At 50.9% G+C, this 15310-nt stretch overlaps 1 protein-coding gene across 4 annotated transcripts; it reads right to left on the bottom strand.

Annotated features, from left to right (window-relative positions):
• Window positions 1-1253: 1253 nt before the first annotated feature.
• Window positions 1254-14853, bottom strand: LOC138730675 (polymeric immunoglobulin receptor-like). Of its 4 annotated transcripts, XM_069876084.1 has the most exons (12): window positions 14656-14853; window positions 13958-14305; window positions 13143-13490; window positions 12349-12696; window positions 11472-11819; window positions 6716-7063; window positions 6045-6365; window positions 5229-5558; window positions 3490-3556; window positions 2631-2746; window positions 2191-2240; window positions 1254-1737 (listed from the first exon to the last, which is right to left on the bottom strand). In XM_069876084.1, the coding sequence occupies exons 1-12, from the start codon at window positions 14696-14698 to the stop codon at window positions 1519-1521; spliced, it is 2886 nt and encodes a 961-aa protein (XP_069732185.1). In that variant the 5' UTR covers window positions 14699-14853; the 3' UTR covers window positions 1254-1518. The 4 variants fall into 4 exon arrangements, with proteins under 4 accessions (XP_069732185.1, XP_069732187.1, XP_069732188.1 ...); XM_069876086.1 differs by lacking the exon at window positions 11472-11819 and having other exon boundaries at window positions 14656-14852; XM_069876087.1 differs by lacking the exon at window positions 12349-12696 and having other exon boundaries at window positions 14656-14849.
• Window positions 14854-15310: the final 457 nt, after the last annotated feature.

Raw genomic sequence — 15310 nt, 5'->3', positions numbered from 1 at the left:
CCAGACATCTTTATTTTGTAGGTAGCTGAAAGGGTGCAAGATCAGGGGCTGGGGACATTGGTTCAGGGCACGTCAGTGCTGGACTGATGCAGCAGTTCAGGACAGCAGTTAAGGGAGCCTCCTTTAGTGTTAGCAAACTGGTGTGATGTGTCTGGGCTAGAACTTGAATCTTTTTTTACATGGAAACCTTCCCTGCAATTGCCAATAGACTCTGGCCTCACAAGCAAAACATTTTTTCCTAAGATCTAAGGTAGAAGTAGAACCGTAAAGATATTGTGCCCCTGGCTTTCTGGGACATTTACATCTATAAATAATCCACTCTTAATTACTAACATGTCCCTTCTGTTCTATCAGCTTATGTTGACACCAGCCCTCTTAGGCTCATTCTTCTTCTTCCTCTGCTCTCTGTGTCATACTTCCTGCAGCTCCTTTGCACGGCCTCTCATTTCTTGCTCTGTGCCACTGTCCACTGTCCTTCCTCGTGTCTGTCTCGGGGCTTGTCCTCGTGTCTAGCACAGCAAGGCAAATTCTGTCCCAAAAAACATCCCAGCACCCTGTCTACTCCTCTAGTGCAATACTAGAGGTTGTTTCCTTTTCCCCTTTCTCTAGAAATACTCATGTTTGGTTCCTCCTCCTTATCTTGATTCCACGCTACCTCAGCTTAAGCAGCCAGTTTGTGTGTTTATGGGGAGCAGAGGGCATAAGACAGTTTCATTCCCTCCTACCCCAAATTCCAGCATGCGCACTCTATTTCTTCATCTAAAGTTAAACATTTAGCTTCAGTTTGAAAGCCTCTTACCATCTTACTCCTTCCCTAAGCAGACAAGTAAATTTAGGTTATAGGGGAGTCTGCCTTGTCTGAAAAAGTATACATCTTAGTTATGCACTGTTGTTTTGTAGCTACAAGACTTCTTCTGGAGCTCAGATTCTTACAGCACAGCCCTCAAGTTGCATAGTTTGCAGTACAACATATCATTATGTTGCAAGACGCCCTCAGGCTATTTGTCTTCAGATAGATGCTGGTTCTGCTTACTCCTCTAGTCCAGTGCTCATATCCCTCACTCATTGCATGGCAAATGAACCCGGTCATAGTAAGGTTAGAGTTTTATCCCTACAGTACTGGAATGAGTTTGGCCGTAGCAGCTGAACCCTTAGGAGTGGGATAGTTTCTACCAGTGAACATAATTAAGATACCAAACCCATCCAGACACATATTGCTCTTTTTCAAAAGGTCAGTCCTCCACACCTGCCTCTTCAGAAGAGTCTGCATTTTAATGGGATTGAAAAAAAGCGGGTACACAAAAGATCCTGAGAACAACCTTTGTCTGACCCGAGAGAATCTGCACACTTGCAGCAAAATTCTCTACTGACCTCTAAAAGGAAGGAGGTCTTAAGATGCATAGGCAGCAAAAACTTAGGTCTTTCCTCAGTGTCCATCCACACACCTTCTACTCCCCATTCCTACTTTGTATTCCAGTTCTTTTTTCCCTTTTCTGTATTGGTTTAGGATTCCTTGCTTCATCCTTTGTTGTTTGTCGGTAACTGCTTGAGTGCAATGACGGCATATTCCACATATTCATCTTGGGGTTTTCTGCAAGCCTGACTGGGTTCAACATTACAGTAGAGAGAATCCTCAGGGATGGGTTTGGGTTTGGGTTTGGATTTAAAGTCCAGGGTAGCATATTTTAGGTCTTTGCTGTCATCCTTAGGACTTTCCCTTCTTTCACTGCTGTAAAGCTGTGAAAATAAAAGGAAAACACTTGTCAGTATGATGCAATGCCAGGCTGCAGGTTTAATCCAAAGAACAAGATTTCCAGAGGAGGAAAGGAGAAGCAATGTAAAAGATCATGACAGAGGGGTAAGAACAGAAAACTTTTTCCTTCATCACCTCTGCTTCATACAGGTTACAACCTCAGCATCTAAACTGGATTCTAGTTTTTGAGTAATTTCTCAGAGATTTCTGGAATTTGGTCCACTGTGGGTTTTTTGTACTGGAGTTTCCTTACATTAATTACCCCCAACTCTCTCTCCGGCTAGGAACCTTCTTGGCTCTGGTGACATTAAATACCATCTCCCCTCCTGCTCACAGCCAAAAATGAGCACCAAGGTCCTCATCAGATGGGTCAGCCACCTCCTCACAGACAGGTAAGGGATTCGGGTACCGCATAGGAAATCTATTGTTTTCCTCACCTGTGCTGTGTCCTCTGGTTTGCTATAGGTGTCCTCTTCCTGTCTGTTACCTTTGGAATGAGTCAAAATCAGAGGTTTTAGAAGTAGGGAAGTCCATTAAATGCCTGGGCACTGCCTGTGCTTCAAGAGTTCTGAGGAAGGCTGTGGGATTGCTTTGGGAAGCGATGGGGGTGTCAGTGGGACCCATCTACCCTCAAGCTGGTGAGCGTGTTGCGCTCACTTTATTTCTCCTCTAACATGTTAGGAGATGTTCTGGCAGATGCTGAGGAAAATGGATTTGACTTATTGTGAGAGAAGAACACAGCAAGGAGCCCTCCTTGAGGCTTCCGAGGCTGCACCCCACCTTATATTCTCCAGGGCACTGGAATGGGAAAGTGGTGGCTGGAGAAGGCCTTGTTTAGTACAGACTAGAACCCAAGGCATCACCATTCTCCACATACCTCTTCTCTTCTGCTGTTTGCGACACCTGATGCCCAGTGTTATCAAGCTGATGAGTGCCAGGATGAACAGGATGCTCAGGACCACAGAGAGCAGGATGAAGGTGTTTACATCTGAGCTGAAGCCAATAGAGCAGAAGAGTTTCTGGTGTTAGGTGGTAGCACAGCACGACGCTGGCACAGCTCATTACCAAACAGCGACCAATAAAAGGGGCAGAAATAGCTTTTATGCACGTGGAAGGAGGGTCTGGTTCTCCTGCAGCAATTCTATCTTGCTTTTTCTACCTGTGTATGCCTTCTGAGCTTTTCTTAAACTACTTTCTAGGCTTTAAACACAAGGCACCGTTCAAAGTTCAGAGCACAATTCCAGGCTCTCTGGAAGAGATGCTGTCTTTTCCTCCTGTGTTTTCGTTCACCTGGTGCAATGGGAGCTGGTGTACGGTTGTACTCTTGGTTGCTGCTGTAGTGCTTGTGACAGCAAACATCCAAAGGGGAAGAAAATCCTTTACTTTTAACAGCCTGGTAAATAGAAGGATAAAATAGCAGCCAAGGACTATCTCACTCTTAACTATCCCTGGCCAGGAGGGAGCAAAGTCAAGACAGAAAGGCAGAGGGGCAGAACATGGGGTTTTTCTTGCTGCAAAGAGCACAGGTCAAAGAGATAAAAAGGAAGAAGTGAGTAGGCATCTACTTCCTCAGAAAGCTGTGACTGGATTTCATCAATCTGCTTCTCCCTTTGTCGTTGCACTCTAGGCAGAAGCTGGAAGAGGAGAGGCCATCACTGGAAAGGTTACCTGTCATACCTAATTCCCCTGTTAATCAGGAGTCTTCAGAACATCCAGAGCCTTTCTCTAGGCCTTACCTTGGTGCTGGGGTGCTGCCAGGAGGGACTGACTCACTGGTGTTTGACAAAGTGGTTTCCGGCAATGCTGCAGTCACAAACATGGAGAGGAGAACAGTCACTACTGGGCTGCTTTGCATTTACCAGTAAACTCCCCCGCTGTTGCTAGCGTGGGTGTAAATGGATGTGACACCCAACACAGACAAGCTGCCCCACCTGTAACCTGCGTCATTAAGACCTGCTGGCAGCAAGCAGAGTGACACAAAGGTTTAAACATGGGATGGAGGTGCAAGGAGCTCAACGGGAGTCCTCTTCTGTGTATCCACCCCAAGATGTGGCAGAAGGAAGTGGTGTAAATGCAAGATCTTCTGGTAGCAATGAAGAATTTAACAACCCTGTGTGTTAACAGAAGTGAACAGCATTGTCTGTGGAGGACTCAGCTGTAAAAATTGCTTCCAGGACTGTTTCGGTGCCCGTGGAAAGTTGTGTGTGCATGAGCCTGCTCACTTAGAAACTGCATTGTCTTTAAGACGATGAATTACACTGTCCTCTCTCTCTGTTTCTGGATTGCCAGATCCCTTCAGCGCTGCCCTCCCAATGTCCAGGCCAACAGGCTGCAGCACAGTGCTGCTCTGTCACAATCAGGTGCCCAAGAGTTATCACTTGTTGTTAAAACATCGTGCTGAAATGAAACCTAACACTAAAAAATCTAAAGGTTAGCCCCTTGGCAGCCAAACATGAAGGTCGTAATAGGCTTTGAAATCCAAGGGAGGAGTTACTGTAAAGGGTCAGAACCGTTATTGTGGGAGTGAGTGACAAGAACTCCTCTGCGAAGAAGACTGGATGACAGACTGGGGAGCAAGAGGCTGGAGAGCAGCCCTATGGGAATGGATCTTGGGGTTCTGGTCGACAGCAGCGTGCCCTGGAAGCCAAGAGGGCAACTGCATCCTGGGGTGCATCCAGCACAGCATCACCAGCTGGGTGAGGGAGAGGATTGTCCTGCTCTGCTCCGCAGTGGTGTGACCCCACCTTGAGTACTGGGTGCAGTTTAAGGTGTTATAGGATGAAAAGGGTAAAAAGTTACTGGAAAGTGTCCAGAGAAGGACATGGAGTTGGTGAGGGGTTTAGAGGGGAAACTGTATGAGGGGCAGCTGAAGTCACTCAGTCTGCTCAGCCTGGAAGAGACTGAAGGGAGATCTCATTACGGTCTGCAGCTTCTTCTCCAGGGGAGGAACAGGTGCTGATCATTTCTGACGTGTGACAAATGACAGCATCCAAGGAAATGGCAGGAAGATGCCACAGGAGGGTTAGGTTGGACATTAGGAAAAGATTCTTCACCCAGAGGGTGGTGGAGCACTGGAACAGCTCCCAGGGAAGCAGTCACCGTGCCAAGCCTGACAATATTCCAGAAGCATTTGGACAATGCCCTCGGACACATGGTATGAATATTGGGGTTGTTCTATGCATGGCAGAAGTTGGACTTGATGACCTTGTAGGTCTCTTCCAACTCAGAAAATTCTATGATTCTATGAAGCTGCTCTCAGATAAAAGAAGCACCAGAGCCCATGATAGTGGTTGGTGCAAATCCATAGCATGGGCGGTGTGAGAAGGTACAAGGAGGTGGGTTTGGGCCTGGAGGTCCATCCAGATGTAAGGTGGGAGGTGGTGTAAGCTGGGCAGTGCACAGACTAGTGGGGGAGAGCAGGAAAGCGAGTCTAGAATCTACAACCCACCCTATTTCCCTACAAGTCTGTGCTTACCCTCGGAAATATTGAGCGTAACCTCCTCCATCCGGAAAAGCTGACCCTTTTCATCAAGCGCACACCAGTAGATGCCAGAGTCCTGTGCCTGCAGCTTCTCCATGGTGATGGTGACAATCCCTTGCTGGGTGTCGTCCTGGATCCTGAATCTGTCTTGCTGAGGTGCGTGGTGGTTCCTGTAGGACTTCTTATTTGTGGTGACCAGTATGGTGCATACTTCTGTCTCTCCCTCTTTGCACCAGGCTTTGCTGACAGCCCCGTAGTCTGTGGTGCTGTACCGACACTGGACAGAGACGTCGTCCATCTCCTTGGCTGTGCGTTGTTGGATCCCTGGAAAAGACCAGGCATGTTTGGTGAGATCCCGAAGCAGACACAGTGGCACCCCTTCCCCATCACTGGAATACGGGCTGTGGGCTGAACGTTCCCTGGATCTCTTTCTCCCTCTAGACATGAGGAGCACAAGGGAACTGGACCCAGAAAAACTCCTGCAGGGGTGAGTCCTAGACTGTCCCCTTACTCTGGTTCCCCCAAGGACCACATGCTCACAGGAGCAGAGCCAGCAGTGCTTGGGAGACAAGGACCTGGGAGAGGTGGCATTTGCAGGGCCAGAGCGAGAACAATGCCTGGCAGCGGGGGAGGTTTCCAGCAGCACCCAGCCTGGGCCAGCCAAGTGCTGAGCTGGGGAAGATGCTCCTGGAATCCCTGGAAAGGAGCACAAGGCTCCTCGGTGTTGCGGCACTGGACAGGAGGGAGAGCAAGGAGGGGAAGTGGGGCTGAAACAACAATACCCACAGGTGGTGGCCAGTTGGTACTCACTCTTGGACACAGAGAGGCTGACCTCCATTATCCAGGTGGGAGCAGGGTATTCGTAGAGTGCACACCAGTACATGCCGGTGTCCTGTGCCTGCAGCTTCTCCATGGTGATGGTGATGGTGCTATTCTGAGTGTCATCCTGGATCGTTGATCTGGCTTTTAGATCTTTGATGTTGTGCCGTGTTGAAGGGAAATCTGTCCTCGCTACAGGTGTACATGGAGTCTGACCACCTCTCCGACACCAGGCTTTTGGCCTCCTGCCGTACTCCTGCTTGCTGTACGGGCACCGCACAGAGAGCCTGTCCAGCTCTGTCTTGTACAGCTCTGCAAAGCAGCACGTGTGGTCACTGACCCATGAGCTGTGGGCACACGGGCACCGTCCCCTGCCCGGAGCTGGGCACCTGGGCTAAACTCTGCCCTGGGCAGCTGCCTCGGGGCCGGCCGGTCAGCCAGGGCAGGGCTGACACGGGGCAGGAGGAGAGGGAGCTGAGAGCAGGGCCAGGTATGTCTCTGGGGCTCCTTCCCAGCGTGCCTGCGTGAGTGGCGCTGGGGAGGGTGGGGGCTGTGGGGATCGGGGAAGCTTCTTAGCTGTATGGGAGAGGGGGACAGAGCAGGGAATTAAGGATGTTGCTTCCTGACGAGACTTAAGTTTGTGAGGGGGAAAAGGTACTCACCTTTGAAAACCCGCAGTGAGATCGTCTTTAGTGGAATGTACCTGGAATTGTCAGAACGGTAAACACAGGAGTATGTGCCTGCGTCCTCTACCTGCAGGTTGGTCATGGTGATGGACAGGCTTGTATTCCACCTGATGTCAGATATGGTAACTTTCCCGTTTGTGGCACGGGTTCTGTTTGGTTGTTGTGTTGGATCGAGCATCTCCCCTAGGAGCTCACATTCATCATCTTTCACGCGGCACCAGCCTTTCTTCCTCTCAGCAGCCCATGCCATGTAAGGACACTGGATTTGCAGAGTGCTTCCTTCTGACCATCTCTCTTCTGCATCAGGTGGTCGGGCTTGGAGAGCTGTAAATAACAGACGTGGTGAGGGAGAGGATGCAGGGCTGCCCAGAGGCTCCCAACAGGCACAGGTGAACTCTGCCTCAGGTGAGGTTCCCCCAGCACATGGGCACTTGTGTCTGGAGATGCTCCAAAAATGGAGATGCATTTCCCCTGCTCAGAGCACCTGCTTGGAAAAGGGGAAGGCTGGTTTCTTGTGGGCATTGATGAATTTGGAGCTGGACCACAGCTGTGGTTTAACCCCCTCTAGCTTTGATTGAAAACCTACAGAAACATGTATGCTCGAGGTGTCGGAGCTTCAAGCCTAAAAGGAGCCGTGCATGGCACAGTGTCTGGAGCTGAGCTTCTCTTCTTCTGGGGGCTGTGGGGATGGGGGAAGCTGCTCAGCTACGTGGAAGGGGAGGATGGACCAGGGAAAGAATGACATTGCTTTCTGACAGGACTTGAGTTTGTGTAGGGAAACAGGTACTCACCCCTGAAAACATTCAGTGAGATTGTCCTTAGTGGAAAGTAATTGGAATTGTCAGCACGGTAAACACAGGCGTATGTGCCTGAGTCCTCTGGCTGCAGGTTGGTCATGGTGACGTACAGTATCCTATATGTCCCGTTGTCCTTTAAGGTTACTTTCCTCTTTGTGTCCTGTGTTATGAATGGGTAATAGATTGGGATCATTGTCAGCGCTAAGACCTCACATTGTCCTTCTGTTATGCGGCACCAGGCTTTTCTCCTCTGGTCAACCTCATGTGTGTAAGGACACTGGATTTCCAGAGTGCTTCCTTCTCGTCGTCTCTCTTCATCATGAGGAGCTTGGGCTTGCAGAGCTGTAAATAACAGACGTGGTGAGGGAGACGGGGGCTGATGCAGGGCTGCCCACAGGCTCATGAAGGGCACAGGCAGCTCTGCCTTCACCCTTCTCCACAGGCATTTGTGTCTGGAGGTGCTCTGAAAACTGAGATCCATTTACCCTGCTCACAGCCCCTGCTGGGACAGGAGGAGGTTGGTTTCTGGGCTTTCTGGTGGGCGTTGTTGAGATGTGGAGCAACCGGGACTGCCCCTTCCATCCCCATCCGTGCCTCGAGTTGCCCAGCTCAGAGTCCTGCCAGTGTGGGACGGGTGTCCCCCTGCCCCGGGGGTGCGGGAAGCCCCAGGCGTGCCCAGCCCTTCTCTTACCTGGGAAGCAGAGCGGCAGCAGGAGGAGGGCTCTCAGCTCCATGACCGTCCTCAAGCCGAGGGCAGGGGCATTGCTGGGGGTGCCCGACCCGCCCCGGTCGAAGGCGTCTGCCTTGTGAGCGCTCCCACATCCAAGTCGTGCTGCTGGAGGAAGTGCTGAGGTCTTGTCGCTTTACGGAAATGCTTCACTGAGCTTTGCAACACATTGTAAGATAATTTCAGAGTGCATTTGGGGAAGTGGCTGGGCGCAGAGCTTGGCCCGTCCTGATGGCGAAGGCCCTTTGCTGCTCTCGCCTGGCCATTGCCACGCTCTGCCCTCACGCCAGCAGCAGCACGACACTCCCCTGGTTGTGCTGAGCCACGAAAGATGGGGCAGGTCCTTTGCCCTGACCTAGCCCTTTTCTCTGGGCTCCCAAGGCCGCCTCTGCCCAGGCCCTTGCTTGAAGGTCTCTTCCAAGCCAGGGTGGCAAGGAGTTCAGGACTGTGTCTGCGTGGGCCATGCCGTTTGGGATCCCCATCTCTCCCCTGCTGGCCAGTGCCCTTGTGCCCTGTGCTGTGCCGTGCACGGAGCCCCAGGGGTGCCACCCCCAGAGCGCCCACCGGGAGAGACCAGACCAGAACCATTTGGCTTTTGCACATTTTATTTGCTGTGGGCAAGCTCGTAGAGCCCCAGGAGGAGGTCATGGGGAAGCTGAGAGTGTTGGCAGAGCTCTGTGGGAAGTGTGGTTGCTCTGGGCTGAGACCTTGCTCTGTGGCCCCAGCAGGGCTGCTCCCAAGGGGCTGTGGCGCTACGGGAGTGCTGGTGGCAGAGCGCGGCCAGGCTGCCGGGGCAGCTCCATGGGTCCTTACAGCCCTCGTCCCGCCTGTGCTGGCCAAGAGGAGATGAGGAGCTGAGGCTGGGCTGGGGATGGCAGGAGTAGAAAGAGGAGGAGGAAAGGGAGCATTAATAGAGGCAATAGGAAACTGTGTTTTCCCTCTCTCAAAGTCCCTTTTGACTTTGTGTTGTTCCATGCTGGAAGATGTTTGAGGCCTGGCCTGAGGAGAGCCTGGCAGGCTGGCAGCGGGTGTAGCTTGGGCTCTGGCTTGGTGGAAGAGACTTCTTTGACCTGGGGAATAGAGCTGCCTTTGGCACAGGGTGTCCCTTCAGCGCATCTCTTAACTTCCTCCTCTCCAGTTATCTCCCGCCCTGGACAGAAAGAGGGAAAAGATTTTCATGAAACATCCGTTAGCCGGGAAGCGTTGAGACTTCAGTCCCACGAGGGGAGAAGCAGCTGATGTTTCCTGGTGGGGAAAAACACTCCCCGTGCCTTGCAGGTTCATTGGAACATCCAGGAACCAGAGACACACGGACTGCCCACAGAGACCAACCCTGAGCCTTGTGGACGGGAGGCTTTATGTGTTAGGAGGTATTTAGGCTGTTGTAGAATTTCACACCAGGGTGCTTGTTACTGAGCAAACAGGGCGAGAAACAATTCCCTGCCTGCTTTTAGACCCAGTGAGATTTATACCACATCAAGGTCTAAACTGATGTGGAACATCAGCCCTAGCAACCAAGAGAGGTGCAGTTGGAAGAGTTGCTTTTGAGAAATGCAGTAGACATTAGGGAAAAAGAGGGGAAAACCTGTCTCTGTAGAGCACAGGATATTTCCTCCTCAGCCTCTTCACTGCTTTCTTCCTTTTCCTTCCCTGATCAGCTCAAGGGCAGCATCTCAGTGTGTCTGTCGGTGTCTGTCTCCTGCTGTTTTTCATTGTTTCCCTGCACGGGATTCAATTACGTGCGCTTGCCCGTGTTGAAACGCTTTGGTGAGCAAGGACTTGCCCTGTTTTGGGCTAAGCACCCACACGGCTTGCATCCCACCGAGATGGGGGTTCCCCTTCTGGAGACGACTTGTTCTTTTGCACTGTGATTTTGCTGCTTACTGTCCACTGGATGCCTCCACTGTGGATTTCCTCATCCTCATTCTGGTGAGGATCACTAGGATGGCTGCTGCCAAGATCTTGCTGCTCATGAGACCAATGACAGGCCAAGTGAACATCTGCAAGCTAGAAAAAATGAACAAATTTTATATAAAACCACCTCTAAACCCACACGGGTTAAAAAACCCACCAGAGCAGCAGACTATATCCAGAGAGATGGAGTGATTCCACAAGAAGCGAAAGAACTTCATGGAATTGTAGCACTTTCTTCATCCAGAGGGAATCCAGCAGGGATCATGGTTAAGGGAGACTCAAATGAGTTTACAGAGGAGGTCAAATCTGCCCTAAGCACCATTCTACTGGTGCCTGTTTGGCACCATGGAAGCTTAAGCTCTCCTGACCATGGGCAGTTGGGATTCTGCAGATTGATTGTTGTTGAGGTATCTTCCCAACACAGCAAACTGCTGAAAGGAGCACTTTAATAGCTCATGTCCATGACGAGGATGGAGAATTGGAAAGAGTGTGGATCTTTTTACACAGACTGTAAGATGTGTGAAGACTCAACGATGCAAGAAGGATGGAAGATGATGCTAGCCATGCTGTAAGTTAAAGAGCTCCATATCCTCCTGTTTCAGAGGCCCACGTTCCACATAAGGATCAAGAACTATTTGTTTTTCCATTTTGAATCGATTCCATTTCTGATATATGTTTCTATGGGTTCTCCTTTGTTTTCATCTGAGGGGGAGGCACAGAGAAACCCAGCCAACTGCTCCACCTGGTGATGTGTCTAGGATGGGATCTTTGCAGCTGTTTCTTTTGCCATGTGGATTGCAATGACACCTATTCTTTTTTTCCCTATTCTTTTTAACCTGTTCTTTTCTGCTTGCCAATTTCTAGAGTGAGAAATGTTTTCTCTTTGCCCCATGATGTCACAACTTCTTGGTCACTTTTTGGTGAAGGACTTTCTCAAGTTCTTTTGCAACTGTGAGATAAATGAGATTACCAAATTCTGTCTGTTTGCTGATAAAAAAGGGGGTTCTTTCCTCTCCTGGGGACAGAGAGGGCAGATCCTGCCCTTTTGTCCCCTCCAGTGTTCAGAGGAGCCTGTGCTGCCTCTTTCACTTAGCAGCGAGGGGCAACTCACCTGTTTTGCTTCATTTCTTCCTCACAATTGATAGTTGTTTCACTGGAGTTAAAGGGATTCATTGGAGAGGCATTAGGAAAGCTGTTTGATGTTCCCTCTGCAGGTAAAATACATTCAGAGAAAGGACTGACCCATGCAATGACAGGAAACAAAGCAAAGCGGTGCGGCCAGTCAGGTACTCACCTTTGAAAACCTTCAGAGTGATCGTCTTTAGTGGAATGTACCTGGAACGGTTGGAACGGTAAGCACAGGCGTATGTGCCTGAGTCCTCTACCTGCAGGTTGGTCATGGTGATGGACAGGCTTGTATTCCAGCTGATGTCAGCTATGGTAACTTTCCCGTTTGTGGCACGGGTTCTGTTTGGTTGTTGTGTTGGATCGAGCATCTCCCCTAGGAGCTCACATTCATCATCTTTCACGCGGCACCAGCCTTTCTTCCTCTCAGCAGCCCATGCCGTGTAAGGACACTGGATTTGCAGAGTGCTTCCTTCTGACCATCTCTCTTCTGCATCAGGTGCTCGGGCTTGGAGAGCTGTAAATAACAGACGTGGTGAGGGAGAGGATGCAGGGCTGCCCAGAGGCTCCCAACAGGCACAGGTGAACTCTGCCTCAGGTGAGGTTCCCCCAGCACATGGGCACTTGTGTCTGGAGATGCTTTAATACTGAGATCCAGTGTCATGTGCTTGGAAAGGGGAGGGTTTGTGGTGGGCATTGTTGAGATTTGAGCTGGGACTACAGCTGTGGTTTAATCCCCACTTACTTGATTGAAAACCCACTGACACATTTATGCTAGAGGTGTTGAAGCTTCAGGCCTAAAAGGCTTCATGCATGGTGCAGTGTCTGGAGCTGAGCTTCCCTCTGACACCAGGCTTTTGTCCCCATGCCGTGCTCCAGCTGGCCTTGCTGTGGGGCTCCTTCTCAGCGCGAGCGGGGCTGGGGAACGTGGGGGCCGTGGGGTTTGGGGAAGATGCTCAGCTGTGTGGGAGAGGAGGGTGGACCATGGGAGGAACTACGTTGCTTTCTGACAGGATGTGAGTTCGTGTAGGGTAACAGGTACTCACCTCTGAAAACTTTCAGTGAGATCGTCTTAAATGGAATGTATGTGGAACTGTCCATAAAGTAAACACAGGAGTACGTGCCCGAGTCCTCTGCTTGCAGGTTGGTCATCCAGACGAACACTGTCCTATAGGCCCAGTAGTCCCCTATGGTTACTCTCCTGTTCGATTCTGGTCTTCTGTATGGGTACGGATATTTTTGTCTGACCAGCACTAAGACCTCACATTGTCCTTCTGTCATGCGGCACCAGGCTTTTCTCCACGGTTCAGCCTGTTCTGTGTAAGGACACTGGAGTTGCAGAGTGCTTCCTTCTGGTTGTCTCTCTTCGTCATGAGAAGCTTGGGCTTGCAGAGCTGTAAATAACAGACGTGGTGAGGGAGAGGGGTGCCGATGCAGTGCTGCCCACAGGCTTGTGATGGGCACGGGCCATCACGGGCCATCTGCCTTCAACCTTCCTCCACAGGCACTTGTGTCTGGAGGTGCTCTGAAAACTGAGATCTATTCCCCCTGCTGAAAGCTCCTGCTTGGAAAGGGGAAGGCTGGTTTCTTGTGGGCATTGTTGAGTTTTGAGCTGTAGTTTAACCCCCATTAGCTTTGATTGAAAACCTACAGACACATGTATGCTAGAGGTGTTGGAACTTCAAGCCTAAAAGGAGCCGTGCATGGTGCAGAGTCTGGAGCTGAGCTTCTCTTCTTCTGGGGAAGCTGCTCAGCTATGTGGGAGAGGGGGGTGGAGCAGGGAAGGAATGATGTTGCTTCCTGACAAGACTTGAGTTTGTGAGGGGAAAAAGGTACTCACCTTTGAAAACCTTCAGTGAGATCATCTTTAGTGGAATGTACCTGGAATTGTTGGAATGGTAAACACAGGAGTATGTGCCTGCGTCCTCTACCTGCAGGTTGGTCATGGTGATGGACAGGCTTGTATTCCAGCTGATGTCAGCTATGGTAACTTTCCCGTTTGTGGCACGGGTTCTGTCTGGTTGTTGTGTTGGATCGAGCATCTCCCCTAGGAGCTCACATTCATCATCTTTCACGCGGCACCAGCCTTTCTTCCTTTCAGCAGCCCATGCCATGTAAGGACACTGGATTTGCAGAGTGCTTCCTTCTGACCATCTCTCTTCTGCATCAGGTGGTCGGGCTTGGAGAGCTGTAAATAACAGACGTGGTAAGGGAGAGGGTGCAGGGCTGCCCAGAGGCTCCCAACAGGCACAGGTGAACTCTGCCTCAGGTGAGGTTCCCCCAGCACATGAGCACTTGTGTCTGGAGATGCTCCAAAAATGGAGATGCATTTTCCCTGCTCAGAGCACCTGCTTGGAAAAGGGGAAGGCTGGTTTCTTGTGGGCATTGATGAATTTGGAGCTGGACCACAGCTGTGGTTTAACCCCCTCTAGCTTTGATTGAAAACCTACAGATACATGTATGCTCGAGGTGTCGGAGCTTCAAGCCTAAAAGGAGCCGTGCATGGCACAGTGTCTGGAGCTGAGCTTCTCTTCTTCTGGGGGCTGTGGGGATGGGGGAAGCTGCTCAGCTACGTGGAAGGGGAGGATGGACCAGGGAAAGAATGACATTGCTTTCTGACAGGACTTGAGTTTGTGTAGGGAAACAGGTACTCACCCCTGAAAACATTCAGTGAGATCGTCTTTAGTAAAAAGTAATTGGAATTGCCAATAACGTAAACACAGGCGTATGTGCCTGAGTCCTGTGGCTGCAGGTTGGTCATGGTGACGTACAGTATCCTATATGTCCCGTTGTCCTTTAAGGTTACTTTCCCCTTTGTGTCCTGTGTTATGAATGGGTAATAGATTGGGATCTTTGTCAGCGCTAAGACCTCACATTGTCCTTCTGTCATGCGGCACCAGGCTTTTCTCCTCTGGTCAACCTCTTGTGTGTAAGGACACTGGATTTGCAGAGTGCTTCCTTCTGGTTTTCTCTCTTCATCATGAGGAGCTTGGGCTTGCAGAGCTGTAAATAACAGACGTGGTGAGGGAGACGGGGGCTGATGCAGGGCTGCCCACAGGCTCGTGAAGGGCACAGGCAGCTCTGCCTTCGCCCTTCTCCTCAGGCATTTATGTCTGGAGGTGCTCTGAAAACTGAGATCCATTTACCCTGCTCACAGCCCCTGCTGGGACAGGGGGAGGTTGGTTTCTGGGCTTTCTGGTGGGCGTTGTTGAGATGTGGAGCAACCGGGACTGCCCCTTCCATCCCCATCCGTGCCTCGAGTTGCCCAGCTCAGAGTCCTGCCAGTGTGGGACGGGTGTCCCCCTGCCCCTGGGGGTGTGGGAAGCCCCAGGCGTGCCCAGCCCTTCTCTTACCTGGGAAGCAGAGCGGCAGCAGGAGGAGGGCTCTCAGCTCCATGACCGTCCTCAAGCCGAGGGCAGGGGCATTGCTGGGGGTGCCCGACCCGCCCCGGTCGAAGGCGTCTGCCTTGCGAGCGCTCCCACATCCAAGTCGTGCTGCTGGAGGAAGTGCTGAGGTCTTGTCACTTTACGGAAATGCTTCACTGAGCTTTGCAACACATTGTAAGATAATTTCAGAGTGCATTTGGGGAAGTGGCTGGGAGCAGAGCTTGGCCCGTCCTGATGGCGAAGGCCCTTTGCTGCTCTCGCCTGGCCATTGCCACGCTCTGCCCTCACATCAGAACCACACCAGCTGACTGACAGTTCATTATGAAAGTGGACAGCTAAACACAACTTCCTAGCTCTGCTTGTCCATCTGGTTCCTCAGTATGATTCAGGAACTGGAGATGATGTCGGGAGTCAGGAGCAGACTGGTGGGTAAAATGAACTGTGGAGTGCAGAGAGCAGATAAGAGGTGTAGTGTGTGGGGCAACCATCCTGGGAAGTGACTTCTTCTGCAAGGAATGTGAGGAGAAAGGAGTTTCTGCATGTAAGAAAAAAAAAAAAGAGAGAGACACTCACCTATGAAACTAGCCAGCATAATTTCCTTTATTTGGAAGATTTATTTGCA

This window comes from Phaenicophaeus curvirostris, chromosome 24, assembly GCF_032191515.1.
Source record: "Phaenicophaeus curvirostris isolate KB17595 chromosome 24, BPBGC_Pcur_1.0, whole genome shotgun sequence".
Classification (NCBI taxonomy): Eukaryota; Metazoa; Chordata; class Aves; order Cuculiformes; family Cuculidae; genus Phaenicophaeus; species Phaenicophaeus curvirostris.
The sequence above is the reverse complement of the archived record's forward strand: the minus strand, read 5'-3'. Positions and strand labels throughout refer to the sequence as shown.

What these genes read in the sequence shown, in the direction of transcription:
- LOC138730675 (XM_069876084.1), bottom strand. Translation starts at nt 14,698, where the DNA reads ATGGAGCTGAGAGCCCTCCTCCTGCTGCCGCTCTGCTTCCCAG. An exon ending in CTCACTGAATGTTTTCAGGG is followed by an intron (nt 13,491 to 13,957) that starts GTGAGTACCTGT and finishes TGTTATTTACAG; the next exon opens with CTCTCCAAGCCCGACCACCT. An exon ending in AACCAGAGGACACAGCACAG is followed by an intron (nt 1,738 to 2,190) that starts GTGAGGAAAACA and finishes TTATTTTCACAG; the next exon opens with CTTTACAGCAGTGAAAGAAG.